Source organism: Malaclemys terrapin, chromosome 4 (assembly GCF_027887155.1).
Source record: "Malaclemys terrapin pileata isolate rMalTer1 chromosome 4, rMalTer1.hap1, whole genome shotgun sequence".
In the NCBI taxonomy this organism is placed as follows: Eukaryota; Metazoa; Chordata; order Testudines; family Emydidae; genus Malaclemys; species Malaclemys terrapin.
Window position 1 is genome coordinate 63,815,653 of NC_071508.1, and position 23,864 is coordinate 63,839,516.

Here is a 23,864-nt window from a genome sequence, read left to right on the forward strand (position 1 = left end):
AAAATCCCTTGAGACCACTTCCTAGAAGGAACAGCAAATTTGGTATTTGCACAGAGTTCTGAGCAAAATAAGAGTTCCTCTTCTCTTGCTACAGTGAAACTTGCACTAAGGACAGCCTTCAGTTAGGCACTCCTGTCTAAAGCAAACACTCAAAGTATCCAGTGTTTCCAGTGAATTGTTAGTCGAACAGTAGCCACATTATTTTTACTTGCATGGTAATTGAAGACAATTTTTAACTCTTCATTTAACTTCAAAAATTTATATGACATTACTATTGAAGTAGTAAGTGGAAAGACTAAGTACATTTGACCAAGTTAAAAGTTAGTCATTTATTTGCATTTAATTATGAAAAATTACAAGACTTCTTATAAAGTTGATAGCGTAAGGAGTAAGATTGTGCTTTAATGTTGTAATGCTCCAGAAAGTTTACCAGAACTTAGAATGTCAAGAGATTTGTTACATTCCATTTCAGTGAATTATTTCATAGTTAGTACTGAATGAATCAAAAATCCAATGATAAAAGAAAAGAACATCCAACATTTTATTAAAAGTAAGCAGATTAAAATTCAGTACGAGTCTGATTTGGAGTTTAGTATTTCATGAGTACCAGCAGATGTCAGCATAACCCCATTAAGTTAGCAACAGTAATTTTACATCCAACCAACCAGAAATCTGAATCTTAGTTCTATAGCTACAAACCTCTGGAGTGTCACATCATTTACTGGAAATGAAAATACCTGTACTAAACCAGCGTTTCTCAAATGTGGCCACAGCCTCCTGGACTGATATTGGGGGAGAGGGAAGGCGAGAGAGCAAAGCAGCGGCCCCTCCCTGGTGCTCCTGAATGCACCGCCTTGGTGTTGGTTACTGGGGCCACCAGCAGGGTTACCCTCCCCCCCCGGAGACACCTGGGACACAACACTGGAGAAGCAGGCAGCCAGTGAGCTCCTCACCTTCCCAGGAGAAGTGGGGCTCAGACTTTGGACTTCAGCCCTAAGGTTGCAGGGGGCAGGCTCCTGCCACGGGGCTTCGGATTCCAGCCCTGGGCTCCCAGCTGCGCAGCTTTGGGCTACGTCCTCCGGCCACCGGGCCTTAGGCTGCAGCCCCCTGCTGCCTCCCTTGGCCCTCCTCCCCCCCATTAAGGGCTTAATTTGTCCCCAGGCTTGCCGGGGCTGAGTAAGTCTGCTGTGAAAAGTGATACTCGTATGTTTGTTAATATCACTTTCACAACAAGCTTATTAGCTAGTAATAAATAAATTACAATGATGTGGACGTGTATATATGTATATTTATTTTTTCCTAATGGTAATTAAGTATTTTAGGGAAAAGTGTGAGAGTGGCCACCAGCAGGAATTGGTGGCCACACTCTGGGGCCACCAAAAAATTTGTCCTGAGAACCCCTGTACTAAACAGCAAAATTACACGATTACAAAATTTTACCAAGAAAATCCTTCAAAAGGCAATAGTTACATGGCATCCTTGAGCAAAATTTATGCGAAATAGTCCAAAAGTTTGACAAAATAAGTCTGAAGCCACAGTAAGACTGTACAAGATTTTCTACATTTCTCTTATTCAAAAACAGTGCTATGTTCAACTGTACAGCTGCTAGGTCTTACTTGTTAAGAATTTATTAGCATTTCTACTATAAAATTTAATTTCCAGGAGTTTTGTAAAACTCAGATGTGAAATCTTAATTCTGTCTGAAGCTAGGTATACTAAAGTTACCTTTTGGTTGAAACTATTTAAATTCAAATGGTTTGCACAGCAGTTTGGCTATTTTTAGTCTAAACAACAGAGGAAAGACATTTGGATTATTTTCAGCTGCATGTGTAAACCTTTACCTAAAAAAGCCATTAAAATATGCAGTTCAGTCTATCATGGATTAGCCATGTTGAACTTTTGTTTACTACAGAATTAACTGCAAGTCTAAATGATTAAAATAATGCTATTTAGAACCCAAGGAAGACTTTATAGTAAAGCAGTACATCAAATTATGTCAATGCAGTGACAATTCCAAAGAACAGAAAAAAATGTTTGTGTGTAAAACTAGATATTTAATCTGGCAGATGTTACAGAAATATATCACAAAGTAGTTTCTTTATGCTATGATCCCCTGTAGTAGCTGAAGAGAGAAGCGAAACAGTGAGAAGCCATTCTATCATAGGCTTGTGATAACAAATGTTATGGAAGTCACTACAATCCAGATGCCACACATGCACATGGCCAAACGTAAACTGTATGCCAGATTCAGCTTTTGCTCACCCAGTTCAGTTTAGGAAGTAGGTTGCAAGATGGCTTTGCTCTTGCCCACTGCTGATCCAGTCCCCAGTGTAAATGAGCAGCATTCAGGTTGTTCTACATTTTGTCAGCTATCCATAGTTTCAAGGGGCAGCGTCAGCAACTAGCCATATCCAGTATCCTGGCTGGGGACAGGGAGTTAGGAGCTGTAAGAGCACTGTATGGGGAGGTCTACACTTACCTCCGGAGTGATCGATCCAGCAGGGGTCGATTTATCGCCTCTAGTGAAGACACGATAAATTGACCACCGAGAGCTCTCCTGTCGACTCCGGTAATCCACCGGAGCAAGAGGCGCAGGCGGAGTCGACGGGGGAGCGTTAGCAGTCGACTTACCGCAGTGAAGACACTATGGTAAGTAGATCTTAGTATGTCGACTTCAGCTACGTTATTCACATAGCTGAAGTTGCGTAACTTAGATTGATCCCCTCCCCTCCCAGGTGTAGACCAGGCCTATGATTCTAAGCCACTTTAATTCATCTATTTAGCGAGAATCTGCAAGTGACTGTTTAAGCTGGATGCACAGAGTAGCCATAGCAGGAAAGATGATCTAGCCTTCTCAACTGCTATCAAAAATATTCTTAGCAAATGTGCAGTAATATGAAGGTATCTTCAAAAGAAAGGCACCCTTCCCCCACCCCAACAAACAAAACAAACAAAAAACAAACAAACAGAAGACAAACTATAGCTAGGTTACCTGGGAAAGATCTGTTTAAACAATGTGTTGCTGAGTCCTGCCTCCATAACTGTGCTCCTGTCATTAGGAATCAGTTAGTTATCGAGTTTTATTTCAAAACCGAATCGACACAGTACGTGCTAAGTTTCATTCAGGAAAGGTTTTTTGTTGTTGTTTTTCTTTTAAAAAAACACGCATCCCAGTTATCAAGCTCCAAAACAATGGGTTTGTACAAGAAGTGCTGACAGTCTTTATACCTTCGGTGTTAAAGTCAGGATTTTCCCCATCCCTGAAATATTAGTTCTTTTACAATGGTGCAACTAGCAGAAACTATCAAATGCTATTTGTGAGAGAGCACCCCCTAAGTGCTAAATACTGTTAAAATAATTTGGACAGAGCTTATTTATATTTTAAAAAGTATATTTATAGCAAACCAGTGCAATGAACATGTTGATTTAACCCCTATACTGTTAGATGTTTAACTATGTTATAACAGTCCCAAGACTCATTTTAGAAAATACAGCATTTACTATTTGTTATACACCTGCTAATACTGGTCATGATTGCCACTGCTTACATTTTAAACTTAAAGAGACTACATTTATTTTTAAAAGATAGTAAAAACAAACATGAACACCAAGTCTTCAAGGGGAGAGGTGAGAAAGGAGAGATGCATGGAGAAAGAACCCTCTCTACAGAGCAGGGCATATGCAGCAGCTAATCCCAAATTTCTTTTAGCACTTAACCAGCCACTCAGTTTCAAACTCTCACTGAACAGTCAAGCACTGCATTGTTCCAGCCTTTTTTGCTGGTTTGTATGGATGAGTACAAGGTGGAATGAAGTGTGACAATACACAATTAGTATGAGTAACAACCTTTCTAAAACCATATCAAACAATGAATTTTGTAAGACTGAACAGACTGTTCATGTGCGTTATGATAGGTTCCACTGATTTTCATCAGACCATCAAATTCTGTATTGGAATGCAACACAAAAACTTATAAATTAACCCACATGCTTATTGCGAATAATTTCTCCTCCTTCTATCTCAATTTGTTCATATAACCACTTGCGATCACAGCGGCATTCAGCTCCACATTTGTTGGAACCACACTTGGGACAAGCATAGAAGCATCCCAGGCAATCTTCATCAAGACAGTCACAGAGGTCCATCCCACTATAAAGCAGAAGTCCCTGGCTATCATAGACTTTACTCTTTGCTGGGATTACTTGCCTGTATAATGAAAAACAGTTGTTACTTCCAGAATTCATAACAGAAGCGCTTCCAGTTTACTTGATTACAAATAGTTAGCAATGGATGAAGAGAGGAATTAAACTTTGTCAGCAATTTTCTTGTGCTGAAAGGTTTAACACCAAGCCATTCTAAAAATTACACTGCTTATTGTCAACCACGTACATTAAAATCTGACCTCTGAAAACTGGACCCACAATTTTTGTAGCTCTTTTGAGCAGAGGTTGTTAACAAGAAGGTTCTCAATCTCTTCCTTACCATCATTCCATATTAAGCCACTTGCAATTCAGTTTACGAATACACAATAAAATAATCTTTTCCAACAGGTATAGCTGCATTTCAAGAGACTGTACACAACAATATACGATGTACTTTTGACAGCTGAGGAAATATTCCTTTTACATTTTTACACTTTACTCAGAGCTTATGTCCTAGTTAATTCTAGTCAATCCAAAAAGTGTGGTTTTAAAAAAAGAGAAAACAAAAAAAGCCAAGTGTGCGTGTGGGAAAACCACATTAAAAAAAGCTGAAGTTGTGGGGTCTTGCCCAAAATGATGGGTAACCCTCTTCTAACTTGGCAGATTTGTATTTATTTATATATCTCGATTTTTTTATGCTTTAGAAGTGTGACAGGAATTATATTGAATTTAGTACAATGAAAGGTGATTAGTCGCATGAATATTTCCCTCTCAGAAGGCCTGCATTATTTGGCTTAGTTTGTTTTGCCTACCATCACACTTTGCATAATAATACATGGAATTAGCTGCTATGTCTAAATTCAGTCAGTTAGCATTGCCATGTTTTAACTAATATTTTATTCTATTCTAGTTTGACAAAAATATCTTATTGTAATATTCTATACATTGAAACAAAATTAATAGGCTACCTCAAAAATGAGATTGGGCTATATAATAAAGGCTTAGTTTTGTCATCACTCCTCCAAGCTTTAAAAAAAAGAAGAGAGAGAGAATCCAAACATCCCAAATTTTAAATATGAATTAATATAGTGAACAGCCCACCTGTCAGAATTAACTGATGTGCTTTTTGTTTGTAGCCTTCTCTTTTCCCTTTTACTGCTTTCTGGAGCAAATTCAGTCTGTCGTCCTGGATTAGCAAACTGCAAGGACTTCAAAGCTTTAGCTGTTCGCCCCTGAACAAAGATAGAAATTTTCATTTTAAATATTAATACCAAACCAAATCCATAGGAGACTTGACAATCAAGCTGGGATGTTGTGAAGCCTCAAGTAAATTGTTAAGCACAAATCAGCAGAGGACAATCTGAGTCTTAAAAGAAAACAATTACACGAGAATAACCGTACCACCCTTAGTGATGCAAGTTATATGAATAAATAGTAATATAAGCCTTACTTTAATAATTCTAAGGGTTCTTATTTTCTGGTTCTCACTTACTCTGACCTCTATCCCTTTCCTAATAAGGCTCTGATGTGTTGTTAAAATATAGTTTTTGGGAATGCTCTATAGTACATGGGCAGCTGCTTCTAAATTTCAAATGCTATCTTCTCTTAGACGCCCAACCTGCAACCCTTCTAAAGCGGTCAATCTCCCCTCCCATAGCACCAAACTTAGTTTCTTTTAAATCAAGCTAACATTTAACATGATCAAAATGGTAAATTAACATACTGGTTTTATTCCCATTAAGTCCTTTGTTTTCTATTTCTTCTCTTATAACCTTTGAATACATAAGAGAAAAAAGTTTCCATCTCCATTTCCTCACATCACATGTATAGGAAAATGGCTTGTAATTTTAAATGTGTTTAATATTTACATCGGCTGATTAACAGAATTTAAAAAACTTTCCCATGATGCCACTAAACTTTTGATGAGAATTTTAAAATGAAAAGAGATTGGACGTGTTCTGGATAGTGCCTCAGATAATGACAAGTCAAAATGCAGAAATTCCTAAACCGATTATATTGGACATTGAGGATATACAGTAAAACTAATAAAAATAAACTTTGTGCCATATTTCTGAAATAACATATATACACAAAGGGAGGATTCATCCCTACCAATGAGTTTGTCCTGTTTACCTTCTAGACAAGTAACACAAGTAGTCATTTTGTCAAGTTCAGCAGTACAAATATGCCAAATTTAGTACAGTAACCTTGTAGGACTGAGACCACAACATCACAGACTCAGTTCACCATAAACAATTCCAGCAAATTTTTTGTGGTAAGAATTATTTCTGTACAGTATGCAATACTTCCAAAAAAGTCTGCAATTAATACATCATTTAGATTTTGTTTGATTAACCAGGGGTTCTCAAACTATGAGTCAAGACCCCAAAGTGGGTTGTGCCCCCATTTGAATGCCTGGTGTAGGCCCTGGGCCCCAGGAAGTCTGAAGCCCAAGCCCAAGCCAGGGTGGTGGGGCTCGGTCTTTGGTCCCCTCTCCTGGGGTCGTGTAGTAATTTTTGTTGTCGGAAGGGAGTCACGATACAATGAAGTTTGAGAACTGCTGGATTAGACAATACTTTAGTATCACAAAACAGCCAGCATTTTTCAGTTTGTAAAATTTTTTTGTACATTTAGCAGCACTATGAGTTAGGCTATGTCTACACTATGCAGCTTTTGGTGACACAGCCATGCTGCTATAGCCATGCCACTAAAAGGCGCACAGCGTAGCCGCTGTTTGTCGGCTCTACTCCCAACAAAGTGCTGTTCACACTGGCACTTGTTGTCGACAAAACCTTTGTCTTTCAGGAGGGTGTTTTTTTTAACATCTCTGAATGACAAAAGTTGTATCTTTCACTTGCCAGTATAGACATATCTTAGTCTAGACTAGGACTTACAAGCATGTTAGCACAGGATAGCTAACATGTTCTAAATATCACTGTAGACAGGCAGTGAACACTTTTTATCACATGCTAAGCTAGTTGCGTTAAAACCCCAGGAAAAGTGTGGTCATTTAACACATCAAAAGTACATCCAGCCTTGTCTATATTAGATTTTAGTAATGTGTTAGAATATGTTAGGTAGTAGCCCAAGAAAAGACCTTTACACACATCTACGGGGGAGCAGAAAACTCCCCTTTTTCCCTCTAAAATGTCAAGACTGAAGTAGATTTTTAAAAAAAGTTAGTATAAAAACAAAAGAGATTGATGATCTCCCTTTAAAGCACAAACCCATTAAAAGGTTTATAAATATTATCTCTTGTACATTAAAAAAATTAACACTTTCACATTTTAAGGAAACAAGCTAAGAGCTTTCTTTATGTAGGACTCAAATCAAGCCCCACCCCATTAGCTTGTAGAGTTTAGAGGGGTGAAAAATCGACCCATATACATACGTCTGAATCAAGTTTCCTTCTTTGGCGATCTTCAGTGTCAACATCCACACTTCCATTGATTATCTGTGTACACTTTGGACAAAGCTTCCAACCAGGTACAAACTGTCTTCCAAACTTGGCACTTAGAAAAGCTGCATCATCTAAGTCGATTGCACGTAAATTTTTCTTTGATACTTTCCTGTGTATGTTAAATGGGTCACAACATGATTTTTGCAGATCTTCAAATCTGTCAATGTAAATTTTTGCATGATGGAAGCAGATTGTATTGTTCTCAGAAAGAGTCATTCCAGTCCTAAGCTGAAGTAGTAGCAGATCGGATGAAGATAGATCTTGCTTAGTCTTGAAGCCAGCGTGACGGGTATAGTATATCTTATGACATTCATTAGCAGTATGGAGTTGAATTCCAACTGAACATGGATCCATCTTACTTGATCAGTATAATCTATTTCACTGTTACTTTGCCTAGAATCAATTCTTTGTAGTCTTTAGTAGTTTCTATGAGGATCACCCTGGAGAAAGCATTAAAATCAATCAGGTTTGTGCTGCAAACCTTTATCTGTGAGCTTGAGAGATTAGATTCAAGTGTTAAAAAAACCCTAAAATTAAGTTTTAAGAAATATTAGTGTTCTATTTCCTTTTATTATACTTGATAAGGCTGAGGATATGTTGGATTTTATTCAGAAATTAAGCTATAGTATATATTCATATTCCTTTCGGGGGGTGGGGGGAGGCTTGTATTCAAGTCTAGATATTTAAAGTAGGTCAATATTTACCATACTCATCTATGGAAAAGTACAAATTCCAAGTGTACTATCTATGAAACACTGTTGTTTGGCAAGAGACACACATCGAAGCTAGTTGCAAGCCCAACATTAGCCCTTAAAACTGTAAAAAAGTTTAATAAAAGCTTTGTGAGATTTTCTAGGGCAACACAATGATGCAAGTTGCATGTGCTTGAAGCCAAAGGGTTAAGAAGCATTCATATTGCGTTAATTTGCTTTTCAAAATGCCAAGCCCACTCACAAGTAATCTTGAACTAAGAACATAAATTTAACTTGGAGATATAAATTCAACCACATGATTTTTTAAAATAAAGGATTAAGCAGATATATAAATTGGGAAACATTAACAAGAATAAAGTGTACATATTTTGCTAAATATGAAGACAGTACTATCAGTCTTTTATTTATAGATATATCAAAAGCCAGCTGTACACTGGAAAAAGGTATTTTGGAACTACTTGAGTTATCGCTTCCAACAAAATAAAAGCAAGATACTCAGCACACAAAATGTAATATTCTAGCAACAATAAAAAAATAATATTTAATGAAAAAAAGTGTTTCAGACCTAACTAATATAAAAATGATGCTAGCAGCTTCTGTAAGTGTCTAAAGCTTAGAAAGGTTTCTTGACACAGGACAATGACTAGATAATATATCTTTTAAAAACAGAGACCATGAAAATCAATTGCATGCAGCATTTTTGCAGCAGAAATCCCCTTGATTGTAATGCTTCAGAGTTTTCCTAAACCTAACATCAATGTTACCTATATGTTCAAAATGTATATTCAAAATTTAATTACATTTAAAATATAAATATGAATAAATGAGGAACACATCAGAATGTTACCATTTATTCACTGCAGACACAGTTCACAGGTGTCTTGCATGAGATAGTTGTTTCTAAAAGTAAAAATCCAAAACCAAATGATTTTCTAGGGCGCTACTTTCAGTGAGCATCAAACCAGTTTCCAGTGCACAATTCTATAGCAGTTTGAAGACAGAAGTAAGCATACTACAGAATAACAGTTTTTACTATATTTATTATTCCTGAACATTTTTGTGCCTTGGTTTGTGTATTATTGCAGGCTTTGCAGTTAAGCAACGCTGTTAATTTTCTGAGTTTTAAAAAAATTCCATGAGACATACCAGAACCCTCAGCAATAGCATTCAATGCTATGGCAACAGTAAAAAAAAAAAAAAAAAGAATCTTGACACTACTCAAGTGGTTGAGAAATATATGCGGTTTTCATTTTAAGAGCAGCAAGTTTGTTTTTGTTGGCTATATTTGAAATACATTGGCTATTTGCCTAACTGATTTCAGGCTGCAGCTCTCAATCCTGTATTTAAAGGAATGTATTGACAGTCAAACATAGATTATCTAAACTCTGCTTAACTGAAATTCTTGGTTATCTGAAAAGTCAGGTTAACTCTGTGAGAACTGATCGATGCTCTGGCCCTGAAGAGCTCCTAAGGTCTGCATGACTGAAATGTATGAAGTTTCTGTTTCTACAATTACCTAAAATTTGGAAACCAATGGGGACTTAAGAGCTTTGAAAAATTTTATTCCAAATTCTTATGCAGGTCACTTTCATAGAATTTATAAAGATTTATAGTATAACCTGTATGTTCATTTGAAAATGTTTATATAGCTGGAGTAGAAGCATGACACCAGAGACTCCCATTTCTTTACATATTAGCTTACACTTATCTTCAGCCTTAGTGGCATAGGAAGATTATCTGTATTTTTTCATGATTGCTTCATTCACTATCAAACCAAAATCCAGCCAATTAAAATTAGATCCAGGACCCCGTCAATTTTTGTGGCTTTACCGCATCAACTTCCTAATTATTTTTATTTAACATATTTTTCTCCCCTCCCTTGCTTTTTAGGAGAGCCATAGAAACTGATCATTTTCTTAAGTATGTTAATATTTCCAATCTTTTTTTAGCTTTATTTTGCTAATGACCTCACTTATAAGAATACTTGTCTAGCAATTCTTTTGGATATTTTAATCTTACACTTTACAGATTACATTTTAGAGTGAATCAGAACAACCATAAAATCAAATATTTACATAAAATATAAAACATTTACTTCTATGGTCTTTACCAAAAATGTGTTTTGGGTTAAATGTAATAGACAATGAATGATTCTGGAAGTGGTGTAAGCTGCATACTGGTAGTCTAGGTTTGACTATGTGCTGGAGAAAAAAAAAGCTTTTGTTTGTTTGTTTTATCCTTCACTATGTGTGTATTTCTGAACGATTCCTGCCCCTGCTACATTAAAAACAGCACATATTACACAGCCAATATATAATGAAACAGGTTCCCAATTGTGCAGATGCATTCAAAAGTTGAATACTTGGAAGCTGAATTTGAAATAAAGTAGATTAATACTGTAAAAGTATTTGCTGTTCACCTGCAATTATTTTTCTTAAAATGAAACTTCCATCCAGTTTTCAAATTGCTATTCTTGGCAGGCACCTGCACTTAGGGGAAGGGATAGCTCAATGGTTTGAGCATTGGCCTGCTAAACCCAGGGTTGTGAGCTCAAGCCTTGAGGGGGCCACTTAGGGATCTGGGCCAAAATCAGTACTTGGTCCTGCTAGTGAAGGCAGGGGGCTGGACTCGATGACCTTTCAAGGTCCCTTCCAGTTCTAGGAGATAGGACATCTCCATTGATATTAATGGAGGATAGTGCTACCTGAAGCTCCAACTGTGCTCTGCTTTGAGAAAGCACCTTTTAAATGGGACACAACAGTGCATTCAACAAGAATACTATGTGGCATTCTACGTCTATGCCAACAATTCACATATAAATCAAAGGAATGAGAACTAAATTTACTGTCCCATAAACTTTGCATTCAACAAGAATACAAAGTTTATAGGACAATAAGTTTAGTTTGCATTCCTTTGATTTATATGTGAATTGTTGGCATACACATAGAAACCGATGGATTTCCAAATTGGAAAAAGGAAGAAGTATATACAGTTCTTTTTAATCTAGAATAGCTGTCAGTGCAAAATGGAACAGAACAAAATTTCACACAATAGCAGAGATTTTTTTTAAATAGCTTGTATTCACATCTCCAGGATTTTCTAATTGGCACTTACTGTTTGAACAGTGCAAACTGAAACAGATCAAACTGATGTGTGACGAAGATGCTCAAGGCACAATGAAGCACTTGTGTAAGCCAAGCCAAGAACACTTGAACGAGTAGTGCAGTGGGAAAGCAGAGAACAAGTGCTGAAAACTGAAGCAAAAGTGGCAAGAAATGAAATAAAACTAGATTTATAGGATTGTGTTATGAGGTGAAAACGGGAGAACAGCCAGAAGTTGCAACTTCAGGTCGCTCCATTCCCAAATCGACAGAGCTCAGGCATGTCAAATTGCTGCTTTTTATTTACAGTAGAAGAGCACTGTTGCTCATATATATCCAAACAGTGGTACTAGTTATAGCCAACTTTTTTGGATGTTTGAAGTTTTATGTGCTTTAGTTTTGAGACAGCATCAGCCACTACTTTTGGCAAATGCTACTTAACTGAAAGCTCCAGCCTATCTACCTAAACGTATCACAGTATTGTGCTACCAAAGTAGGCTTTCTATTGCATTTGACTCTTATTTAATCGCTTGGGTACAGGGTTGGGGGAAATCAGTGATTTTAGAGTAAACCGTATACAGAGACAAAACTTGGAGCAAAGCAAGGTTTATTAGAGACAAACTCACACAAGCACTGCTGGTGACAAAGATGTACATTGTAGGCAATTCCATAATACAAGACCAAGAGATCAAAGTTAATAGCAAGTACATTTAAAAGAAGAGGAAGTACCCCTATGCGCAGCCTGCTGCGGAACGGAGCGGTGCAGACACTGAGGCCTGGTCTACCCTGAAAACTCAGATCGACCCAGTTACGGAGCTCAGGGCTATGAAGAAATCTACCTCCCCCCGAGCGCAGCCACGCCACCTAGCCCGGCTGTAGACACAGCTAAAGGAGCCACGCTGCCCCCCCAGCTCCGACTCCCCCATCCCGTGAGCCTGCCACCAACCCCTCCCCCGCCGCCCCGTACCTTGCCGTAGGCTTTCTTCCGCCCTTGTGCCGCCACCCCGGAACCCGACTCCCGAGTGCCCCCCACCAGAGCCGTGGTACTAGTGGCCGCCATTAAAGCTCGCCGCGCACCACAGAGTACCGAGGCCGCCGGGAAGGCTAGAGAGTCGCTGCCGTTTAGTTCGCGACACACCGCCACCAGAGAGAGGCGAATGGCGACGCCCACGTGACTAAGCTGCTGCGCCTGCGCGTTGCTTGCTTCCCCGGCGAGTCTGGCCGGGCCCGCGGGCGCTGAGGGGGCGGGGCTTGGGCTGCGGATCTCAGACTGGGAATCCTGCCCTGTCCCCAGAACCCAGCGCGAGGGGCTCTGCTGGCGAGACCGTTCCGGGGCTCGTGGCTGCCCGGCCGCTAGCCCCAGTTCCCAGGCGGAGCCCGGGGCTGTATTGGCAAAGCAGAACTGGCGGCTTGGAGAAGTTCGGCGAACAGCTGCGGCGCTCGTCTGCCCTCCCTCGCGCTTGTGCCGGCCCTGCCCCCCACAGCTATGCCAGGCCTGCACTGAGGGCGTTGGGACTTGCCTAGCGTGGCGCAGGAAGCGGGTGGCAGATCTGGGCATTCAAGCCTGGCTGGCATCCTGAAGCTTTCGTCTGGCATCCCGTGCAGCAGTGTGGCCCTACAGCCAGCCTGAAACAATCGTGCCTAGCCCAGAGCTGTGAACTGACCCACTCTTCTTATTCTCCAGTGTGAAATGAGAACAAGAGATGTAGAGGTAGCAGATGATAAGGCTGAGGCTCAGAAACCCCAGTATCCACCCCACAGACCAATGCTCTAAGAGCTGGTTGAAAGTTGATATTTCTGTTTTACAGGATTTCCGCCCTTATGAAAAAAATTTGGTTCCAAGTTTGAAGAGTCCAACATTTATATAAAATTTACCCCAAACTGTATATAAAAATAAAAATGAATAAAATATCAAAAATAAACGTGTAAAGAGGCATTTTGAAATGAAACAAAACATTCCATTCCAATAAGGTCACTCCACAATGTTTCAAAATGGAGCGACCCCCGGGGACAAAATCAGGACTTTATGATACTGTGATATTTCTTTGTTGTTACCTCACCCACTTTGTGTCTCTGTTTGTCCCCACAACAAAGTATAAGCATTGACTGTTTCCCAGACTGTTTTAGCCTTATCAAAATGCTTCATTCAGATTCCCCCTCTCCCCCAATGGCAACATTGAGTCACAGTCACAGTTCCCACTGAGATTTTTTCCAACAGAAAAATGCTCCACTGGAAAGTTTTAGACCCACTCTATAATGAAGCCATACCTGTTTCCCTTGTTTCATATTTACAATTTGGCACAGTTCTAGTTGCCAGCTTTTCCTTTTCCCCTTCAGTCATTTTGAGTGTGGGGTGGTTGGCTCCTGGCACAATTACAAAGAGTCATGAAACATTTTGGGAATCAATGCCATGTGTTCATACACTGTCATGAAATAAACATTATAACACTGGGATGTCATAACTTTGTCTTATGGGAATAGGAAGTTGCAGTAGAGACCATTAGAATCTTTTAAGTAGTTGTTGCTGTTTTGTTGGTGGCTGTTGATTGCATTTGGAGAGGTCTGTGAAAAGGGATCTTTCAAGATAGATTTAGGGTCAAACTCAGCTTTTATTTCTGCATGGGTAAGGCCTGAATGATGTGAAAAGTTAAACAGCTGAGGTGCTGACACCAGACTGTTTAAATTACAATCAGATGGTAGTACTGGGATTGGTCAAAGTATGGGTCTTCCTGTGAAATTTTAAACTTCACCTTCTTGTTTGTGGTGGTAGATTGTATTCAAAAGAAATTTAAAAATGGACTAAACATGCATTTTTAATCAGGAAGCTTATGGTAATTGTGCTCCAGTTTAAGCCAGTTAAGCTCTTGAATCAACAAATTAGGCTAATTTGAAGAGGGTTTATTCCTCATTATGGTTACAACTGTATGCCTGTCTGTGTCATGTCAAATAAAAATAGGCCAGTATGGGATACCTAATTCTATCAGTAGGAACAAACCACATGGGAGACACAAAAAGCAAAATACTGTCATCCTTACTTGTGACTAGCTCAGGCAAAATGATTAACTCTATATTTCAAAATGTAAAATAACCTGCCAATAGTTAACTCTTTATGCAGGTTTTTACTGCATTTTACTCCCATTGATTTCAGTGAGAGTTTTGCCTGAATAATTACCAGATACAAATTATAAAAAGAGTTCAGGATTTGTCCTGTTGACATCTATGAGAGTTTGCACATGTAAATCTTAACTAAAGTCTGAAGTATCTGGCCCCAAAACACCTAAGCACTCACACTTTCTGGAGTGCTAACCTCAGGACAGGCTGTAAGAAAGCAGGGCAGACACTGCAAACGGGTGCTGTGTTCCATAATTAGATTGCGCTAAGCCAGTGACAAATGTGAACTCCTGAATCATTATACCAGTCTTACCATGGAGTCATAGACAATCCCCTTTAGACTCTCCAGTCTGTCTTGCCACCCAGACAAACTGGACTTTGTGATAAAATGGTCACTTACACCAAAAATCACATCACATTGGGTTGCTCCCAGTCCCAAGAGACTAGTAACTTACCCCAGATCAATTGGTACTCTAGATCTTACACCAAAGACAACGTCGGTAGCCAAGTCTATAGTAAACTAACTAAAATTCTATTAGCTAAGAAAGGGAAATGAGAGTTTTTGAGAGGTTAAAGCAGGTAAAATATATGCACAGGTGGGTCACAGCTTGTAATTCCAAATGGTGGCAGTGATATAATAAACTACCAGTTCCCAAAAGTCTTTTCAGGGTACTCAGATTGTCTCTGGGGTTTTCTACTTTGCATCAGCTACGCTTCCCTGAAAGTGTCCAAACAGTCCAGAGATGCAAGATCTTTCCTTGAATCCATATTTACAGCTTCTTCTCACAGAAAATAAGCTGACAGTGTCATTACCCGCGTAGGCTTTTCCTTTGATGATGGAAAGTAAGGAATGCATTTTGAGTCTTTGACCTCGAATCATCACACACAATGACCACTTGCTTTGAAATTAGCACTTTTTTCTTAAAGTTCTTCATTTGCATTCCACAAGGCTTCTTTCTTGTTTGATGGGTTATTTAGTTACAGGGTTATGCACAATATAAATGTTTGCTACAACATTATAACGGGATACAGATAAGTGTAAACAATGCAAGTAACATCCCACTAGTTTTCATGAAGTTTAAACACCAACTACACTCTCATATTTAACAATCACTTTGATCTATACTAATACACAAGTGAATTGGCCTAAGGCTCTGGAATCAGCTAACACCTGATCTGCCAGCATTACAATCAGTATGTATTAAAAACTACATGTTTGACAGACATTGGATCTTTTAGGTATAGTGTAGGAGTCATGTCGGTCCCAGGAGATTACAGAGACGAGGTGGGTGAGGTAATATCTTTTATTGGACTAACTTCTGTTGGTGAGGGAGATAGGCTTTCAAGCCACACAGACCTGAAGAAAAAAAAAAAAAAAAAAAAGAGAGAGCTGTGTGTGGCTCAAAAGCGTGTCTTTCTCATTGGATCTTCTAGTCCTTTCTGCAACCAAAGCCATACACAGATTTTTTGTAAAAGCTAAATGGTCAAATGTGATATGAATTCCAATTTCAGGCCTGGTCTATATGTAAAACAGGTTGAGCCACCTGCGTTGCTCAGAAGTGCAAAATCCACACTCCTGAGTATGTAGTTAAGATGACCTAAGCACTGGTGTAGACATTGCTTGATCACTGGACCTAGCTACTGCCTCTCGAGGGAATGGATTTACTCCAGCTATGGAAAACCTCTTCCATCTCTGTAGTGTCTACACTACAGCACTAAAGCAGCATAGCTGCTGCTGTGTCACTGTAGTGTAGACATACTCTCAGTTACATATGCTGTACTGCATTGAGGGCACTGGAAGCTCCATGTGTCTATGTGAGGACAGAATTTGGCTCATAGTGCACAGAAATTGGCTAACATTTTAAAATGAAGCCAAATCCCAAAGTGAAACTCAGGACTGGTCTACACTTGGAACATACAGCAGCGTGGCTACGTTTCTCAAAAGTATGAAAAATCCACACCCCTGAGAGATGTCGCTATGCTGATCTAACCTCCAGTGTAGGCAGTGTTAGGTCAACCTGGTTACTGCCACTCAGGGATGTGGATTAACTACAGGAAAGGGAGAACCCTGCACATCACTAGTGAGTGTCTATACTGAAGCACCGTAGTGGCACAGCTGCACTGCTTCAGCTGTGCCACTGTAGTATTTTAAGTGTAGACATACCCTCAGGCTGTGCAAACCCACAGTAATCATAACTGAAAAATAAAGTTCATGTGCAGGTGAACTGAAACTGCAGAGTTTCTTACAGCTGTGTTTGTCAGCATGTTCAGTTATAGCTACCAACTGTGGGTGCAGTGATGCAATAGAGCCAGAAGAGGGCATGCTAAACTTTTTTTTTGTAGGTTTTTCAGAAATTCGGGTTGCTGTTTTAAAAAAAATTAATGGAGTTGTAGATTCCATATAATTCAAATTATGAAGACTTTCACTGTTATTAGACTAGGACAATTTTAGGCAAGCAGCCTAAATTTGGTCTCTTTTAAATACCTCCTTAATGCACATTTCTTCTCTGAAGGCTAGCAGTAATCCACCATGCATTGAAGTATTACTTATTTTAAAAAACTCGAGAAAATCTGCTGCATCACTATTTGTGATAAACCACCTCCAGGTCACCCAATGTTTTGTGAGTCTTAATTGTTTCCTGTTCTTTGTCTTTTAAAATTGTAATAACTTTGGGGTAGAGACCATTGGTTTGATCCTGAGAGATGCTATGCAATTCCAGCTATGTTTATGCAGGTGGTGTATTCCTACATGTCTGCAAAGCATCATGCACATCAGTGGTGCTATAATAAAATAATAATAATAGTTAATAAGTAAGTAGAGCATACATGCTTTAATAGATGCTTTGATACATGCTTTGATAGTAATACCATATACTTAAGCAGAAATTGATAGTTTCCCATTGGTGACATTTCTGTCCAGTCAGAGGCACTGCACTTCTAGCTTTCTAATTAAAGAAGAATAGGACTGGAAGGGACCTTGAGAGGTCATCTAGTCTAGTCCCCTGCACTCAAAGCAGGACTACGTAATAACTAGACCATCCCTGACAGGTGTTTGTCTAACTCTAACCTATTCTTAAAAATCCTCCAATGACGGAGATTCCATGAACTCCCTAGTCAATTTGTTCCAGTTCTTAATTTCCCTGACAGGTGGAAAGTTTTTCTTAATGTCCAATCTAAACCTATCTTGCCCATTGCTTCTTGTCCTATTCTCAGAGGAGAACGAGAACAATTTTTTGCCCTCTTCCTTGTAATAACCTTTTATGTACTTGAAAACTATGTCCCCCTTCAGTCTTCTCTTCCCCAGACAAAACAAACCCAGTTTTTCAATCTTCCCTCAGAGGTCATGTTTTCTAGACTTTTAATCATTTTTGTTGCTCTCCTCTGGACTTTCTCCAATTTGTTCATATCTTTCCTGAAATGTGGTGCCCCAAACTGGATACAATACTCCAGTTGAGGCCTTATCAACACAGCACTGATTATAATTATATGTGGCATGTGTCCTTGTTCTGTAATGACCTATTCCCCTTAACCTGCTTTTCTATAACATGCTGCACAGTGCTATGCATTTTATAAAATCATAGAACTAAGAAATGGAAGAGACTTATACGATCATTTTATTTTCCTGACAATTCAGAATTGTTCCCCACAGTACACAAGAAGCCAATAACAGCATGAATGAAGTAAGATATCTTTGTGATTGTAGAGCCTCCCAGCCTCATTTTGCCCATCATTTAGTAGCTGAATATCTGATATTTTCAGCAGATTCTAAGCAGATAATAAAAAGGTAAATTTTAGTCAGAACAAATGCAGCAAGCCATAGTGTGAACCTAAAATGTCATTTTAGTGATCCAAAGAAACTAATTTTGGTAACAGGGTAGTGGATAAGGAGCCTATGACCTCAGGCAAAACACAGCTGGTGGATAATATGGTAACAGATGACACCTCATTCACATATAATCATGGTATGAGGACTCAATGTGGACATGAGTTAGAAGAGTATGAAAGAGATTGTGATGGAAGCCTGTCTTGGCTCCTTGTATCATTAGGGACAAGTCAACAGTGGGAGCAGAACCAGCTAACAAAAACGGTGCTATAAACAGCTTTCATGCATGGTTCTGGCAGAAGCATACCTCACAGCCTGTAGCCGGAGCAGATTACTGGAGCCCCTTTACAAGTTTGAATAGAGTATTTTGGCCTTCAAGGAAACCATACAGTTGATATACAAAGCTAGTTTAAAAACAGATTTAAAAGATAGTTTCAGGTGTTACAATTGAGAACTCCAGCTAATTTGTGTCTTTATATTAATGTTTTGCTATTTTTTTATATTTTTCTCTCCACACAAACAAAAGGAAAAACTATAGCTGACTATACACAAGTGCTGTCAAATGCACAAAGTAAACAAACTGAAAAAAATAGAAGATGTTTTCCAGCTAATCTGTAATTTACAGTAACCTTTGGTGTAAACTTATAGTAATAGGTAAAAAAATTCATACAAATGTGATTTTTACATTGACTGTATCCCTTTAATATGTAAGGATTGAGTCATGATGCCCTTTCTTTGAACTCTTTGTCATAGTGTGGTAGAATGTGTTAAATGGTTAGGGTGACCAGATGGCCTGTTTTTAAAGGGACAGTCCCGTTTTTTGGGACTTTTTCTTATAAAGGCATCTATTACCCTCTACCCCCTGTCCTGTTTTTTCACAGTTGCTATCTGCTCACCCTATATATAATATATTAAAAAAGGTGAGAAAGGGAATTTACACTTATGGCAGCAGATATTCAGACAGGATTCTAAAGCACCAAACTACATTGCATAGCTCTTAATGTGTCAGATATTGGATTTAGACTACTACATTTGCCATTTCCCCATCTAACTATTAATAGAAAACCATTCTAAAGTCAATTTATATTGCTTAAGTCATACATTTCCTAAGACTGATAGAGAAACCGTAAAGTGCTATCAGTCAAGAAAGGTGATAGGCAATACCACTCAGTGGAGGAAGGCTTGTGATGAAATGTGTGAAATTAATGAAGGAGAATAATTCATGAGGTGAAATTCTCCTGATACAGGTTGTGACATCAATTTATATTAAATATCAGGGGAGAGCACTCAAGTCTGGGTATTCACCTTTTTTAAAGCTAGTGTCTTTCAGTAAGGCTGATACTATTGGGCCAGATCCTGATTTCATCCACACTTCTGTCAATCCAGAGTAAATCCACTTCAGTGGATCTAGATTGGCTTTACATCTGTGTAAATGAAATCAGAATATGGTCCATAGCGAGGAAGACCCTTCAGTTCTAGGGTAAAAGGGTTATCAAGATTAAAGATGAATGATGCGTAAGTCCCATTCCAGTTGTCAGAGTACAGCATGGGGACTTAAGTCATCCAATTTGTTTCTCTCCCAATACAGGTTTGTTCACAACCATATTTCTTGCATATCCAAGCTTTAAAACTGTTGTATTAAAGCAAGTGCTGCAAAGTAATGAGTGGGCTCCTAAAATATTTTCTAATTGGTCTAGTGATGGGAACTTGGGGTAGTCAGACTACATGAATTCAGTTTTGATTTATTTCTGGTGGCATTGAGCAAATCATTTAACCAGTCTGTACCTCAGTTTCCCCATCTTTAAGATTGGATATAATAAATAAAGCATTTGTTCTAGTGACTTTTTTACCTTATGAATTATGCTCCTTCATTAATTTCACACATTTCATCACAGGTCACATCACTCAGTAGAGGAAGGCTTATCCTTGCCTTTTTGCAGCTTTCTATGGCCCTGATCATGGAGTATAAAAGACAATGACAGATTTGCCCTTAAGGAATGCTTGCAAAGCACTGTGAGAGCCTCAAGATGCTATTAATAGTACACCTCTACCCCAATATAACGCTGTCCTCAGGAGCCAAAAAATCTTACCGCGTTATAGGTGAAACTGCGTTATATCGAACTTGCTTTGATCCGCCGGAGTGTGCAGCTCTCCCCTCGGAGCACTGCTTTACCGCGTTATATCCGAATTCGTGTTATATTGGGTCGCGTTATATCCGGGTAGAGGTGTATATTTAAAAATAACCAGCCTGGTTTACAGGGAAAGTGAAGGCAGCTTTAAAAAATAAAAATATATACCAAATTTGAAAAAAAGAGGGCAAATTGATAGCAATGACTATATATCATTAGGAATTGTAGAAAATTGATAAGGGAAGCAAAAGGACATAAAGAGAAATCTATGGCCAGCAGAGTTTAGGGCAATAAGGAGGTTTTTAAAAAGTATATTAAGAACAAACAATGATCTTAATAATGGTATTGATCCGTTACTAGATGGAAAGGTAGAACTACCTTTCTTCCATTATTCTTTATAGAAGTGTTCAATAAATATTTCTGTTCTATATTTGGAAAAAAACAGCTGATGTAATCATATGGTGATGATGAAACACTTCCATTACCACTATAACTCAAGAGTATGTTAAACAATATCTACTAGATTTAGACATTTTTAAATTAGTGGGTCAAATCACTTTTATCCAAGAGTTCGAAAATATCTGGCTGAGAAGCTCATTAATGTTGATTTTCAGAAACCCTTGGAACACTGGGGAAGTTCCAGAAGACTGGGAGAAAGCTAACTGGACCACCAGGCTGTAAGCCTGACGTCCATCCGAGGCAAAATAATGGAACGGTTGATACAGGACTCAAGAAAAACAATTAGAGCAATTAGTTATATAATTAATGCCTATTTTGATGAGATTACAGGTTTTGTTGATAAGGTAATAGCACTGATGTAATATATGTAGACTTCTGTATGGCATTTGACTTAGTACTGGATGACATTTGGATTAACTAGAACAGAAAATTAGCATTAAATGAATTAAAAACCGGATAAATGAATGGTTTCAAAATGTAAATGGGAAATCAAAACAGGTGTGTTTCAGATTATTTTAAAAAAATCATTTAAAAAAGTGTTATTTTGGGGGGGTTTTTTTGGTTCCCTGTTGATATACACAAAGGTCTTTACAATAAGGTTAAACCTGTCTAAGGCCCCAAACTCCTGCACTAAGGTCCATCAATTTTGTACCCTACACATGCACAGTAGTCTGCACTAGCAGATCCTGATGCGGATATGGGTACTAAAGGACTGATCTCATGATCCTTGAGCTCAGTGGAAGAACTCTCATTGATTTCAATGGGTTTTTGAGCCATCCTCATCTGTCAATACAGAGGAGCAGTGAAACTAACTATACATAAGGTACTGACAAATGCACAAAGTAAATTAACTGAAAAAATAAGAAAGTAACCACCAACTTCTTTCAGTTTGCTAATCCTAGGTACACGTTTTCAGAAAGAAATATTTTTCAAGTTGATAGTATCCCTTTAGAGTGCAATCTGGGTGGTTACTCATAAATTATAAGTTTTCCTGACCCCATAATAAGAGAGTTACTAGTTTATTTACCAGTTTTTGTTTTGGTATTTCCATAGCTCATTCTCTTTAACTTCCAAAGTTTTTAGGCTATTATCCCAAAATGTGGAATAATCCACTTTGTTTCTGAACAAGAGTAAAACAGGTGAGATAGAGCATTTGAAAGTTTGTTTTCTATTGTGTGTTCTGAAACTTTTAATAAAAACGTCAAGAGCCGTAGTATGGATTTATACAATACCTTATTCTATATACTCTGGATTAATGTAATAACCTCAGATTGGCCCAGAGCACGGTACTGTGGTCTATAAGGAAATTAAACAGTGTTCCACTTTGAGTAAATACTTCTTGACAAGTACTCACCTACTGTACTTGAACATTAATTAGACTTAGGATCAAAGGCTTCCAGGGAGGGATCCTGAGGTGCACTGAGGAATATTTATCTTTAAGGATGATGAAGAAAAAGAACCATGAAGGAAGCCTCAACATGATGTGCTTAGTTTCTTTAGCATAATCTGCCACCTCATTTTCAACGCTTTGCATTTGTGATCAGCGTCAGAGCTAATAGGAGGATTGGGGAAGGGTGACAGCCCCACCCCAAGGTGCCTTTAGGTGTACGCCTAGTGCCTTTTCACAGAGGGCTGGAGAGTGGGAGTGCCCCACATTCACCTGGCAACAGTGGTTCCTGTGCTGCAGGGCTGGACCTGGTTCCCTGCTCTTGATCTTTTGACATGGCTACAGGGTTGCATGGTGCTCCGAGCCTGGGCGCTGAGTCATAACGTTATTCACTGAAATTTGGGCCGTCCGCCTCTCCGGAAGGCCAAATCTGTGTGGTGCTGTGATCCCAGGCACCAGTTTGCAATGGCCGGAGTGGAGAACTCGGCCCAGCCCCAGGGGACAGGAACCCACTGTTCCTGGGTGAGTGCAGGGTGGGGCTTTGCTTTCCACTGGGGCTTCCCGTTTGCACTGCTCTAGGGTTGCGGTGGAGGTGGATGCTGCTGCAGGTGGTTAGTGTTCCCTCAGCCATTGCTCCCTCCCAATAGCAAAATCTGGCTCAACCATTGTTGGTGAGAACAAATCATTTATGGCAGAAGACAAAAAGATGCCACCAGATCTGAGTGGATGGAAAAAGATTTAGGATACAAGTGAAGACTGAAGAATGTCTCTTCTGAGGAGTAAGAGTTGAGGGGGATGGCTGTGCAGCTCCACCTGTCTAGCACACCCTTTTTCTAGCTTCTAGTGAATGGATTTTCCTAGTGAATGGATTTTCAAGAGGCCCTGATTCAGCAAAGCACTTAACTTTAAGTTTAGGAGTAATTTCATCCCTATTCATCAAAGCACTGCAGCACACAATGAAGAGCTGTGTTGAATCAGGACATTGAGAGTAATCCTGTCACCCTTCTTCACAATAAGTAGTACCTTACTCTGCACATAATCTCACATCAGTGGGGTATATGGAGTCAGAGCCATATTGATTTTGATGGAACTACCCATAGTAAGTACTCATCAACATAAGCAAGGGTGCACAAGTGGGCTCTACAGTACTACTCTATGTGAGGAAAGGAGGCAGAATGGGTCCCAAAGCACTCATTTGACTGTTACTTTGATCTGATTTGTTTATGCATTCTTCCTAAATCTGTTGCTATTTGCTTAGTTGCCCTATTTGCTTTTATCATCTGTATGGAGCTATGAATGGTTTCATTTGAATGACTCTTAAATAAAATGTACCTTATCACAGATCTGAGCAAATGTTTATTTTGCCCTTCCCCCCCTCCCACAAACTCAAACACAAACATTAAACCTCAAACCCAAGTGCAAATACCAAACTCACATAGTTAGTTGATCCCAATTGTCCTGTGAAAAATGTGATGCCAAGAACTTTCTTTTAACTCTGAGCCATGAACTGAAGTTCACCTTTGATACTTGTCACCAGCA

General features: G+C 39.0%; 1 protein-coding gene across 1 annotated transcript; it reads right to left on the reverse strand.

Moving 5' to 3' along the window:
- Positions 1–310: 310 nt before the first annotated feature.
- On the reverse strand, positions 311–12,473 carry ARL14EP (ADP ribosylation factor like GTPase 14 effector protein). Its single transcript, XM_054025363.1, has 4 exons — positions 12,384–12,473; positions 7,534–8,042; positions 5,244–5,374; positions 311–4,206 (listed from the first exon to the last, which is right to left on the reverse strand). Exons 2-4 carry the CDS (start codon positions 7,954–7,956, stop codon positions 3,978–3,980), a joined length of 783 nt encoding a protein of 260 aa, XP_053881338.1. The 5' UTR covers positions 7,957–8,042; positions 12,384–12,473; the 3' UTR covers positions 311–3,977.
- Positions 12,474–23,864: the final 11,391 nt, after the last annotated feature.

Excerpts from the sequence above, each read along its gene's own strand:
- ARL14EP (XM_054025363.1), bottom strand. The coding sequence starts at position 7,956 with ATGGATCCATGTTCAGTTGGAATTCAACTCCATACTGCTAATGAATGT. Across the intron at positions 5,375-7,533 it reads GAAGGAAACTTGATTCAGAC|GGGCGAACAGCTAAAGCTTT; the intron begins GTATGTATATGG and ends ATCTTTGTTCAG. Across the intron at positions 4,207-5,243 it reads ACATCAGTTAATTCTGACAG|GCAAGTAATCCCAGCAAAGA; the intron begins GTGGGCTGTTCA and ends TTCATTATACAG.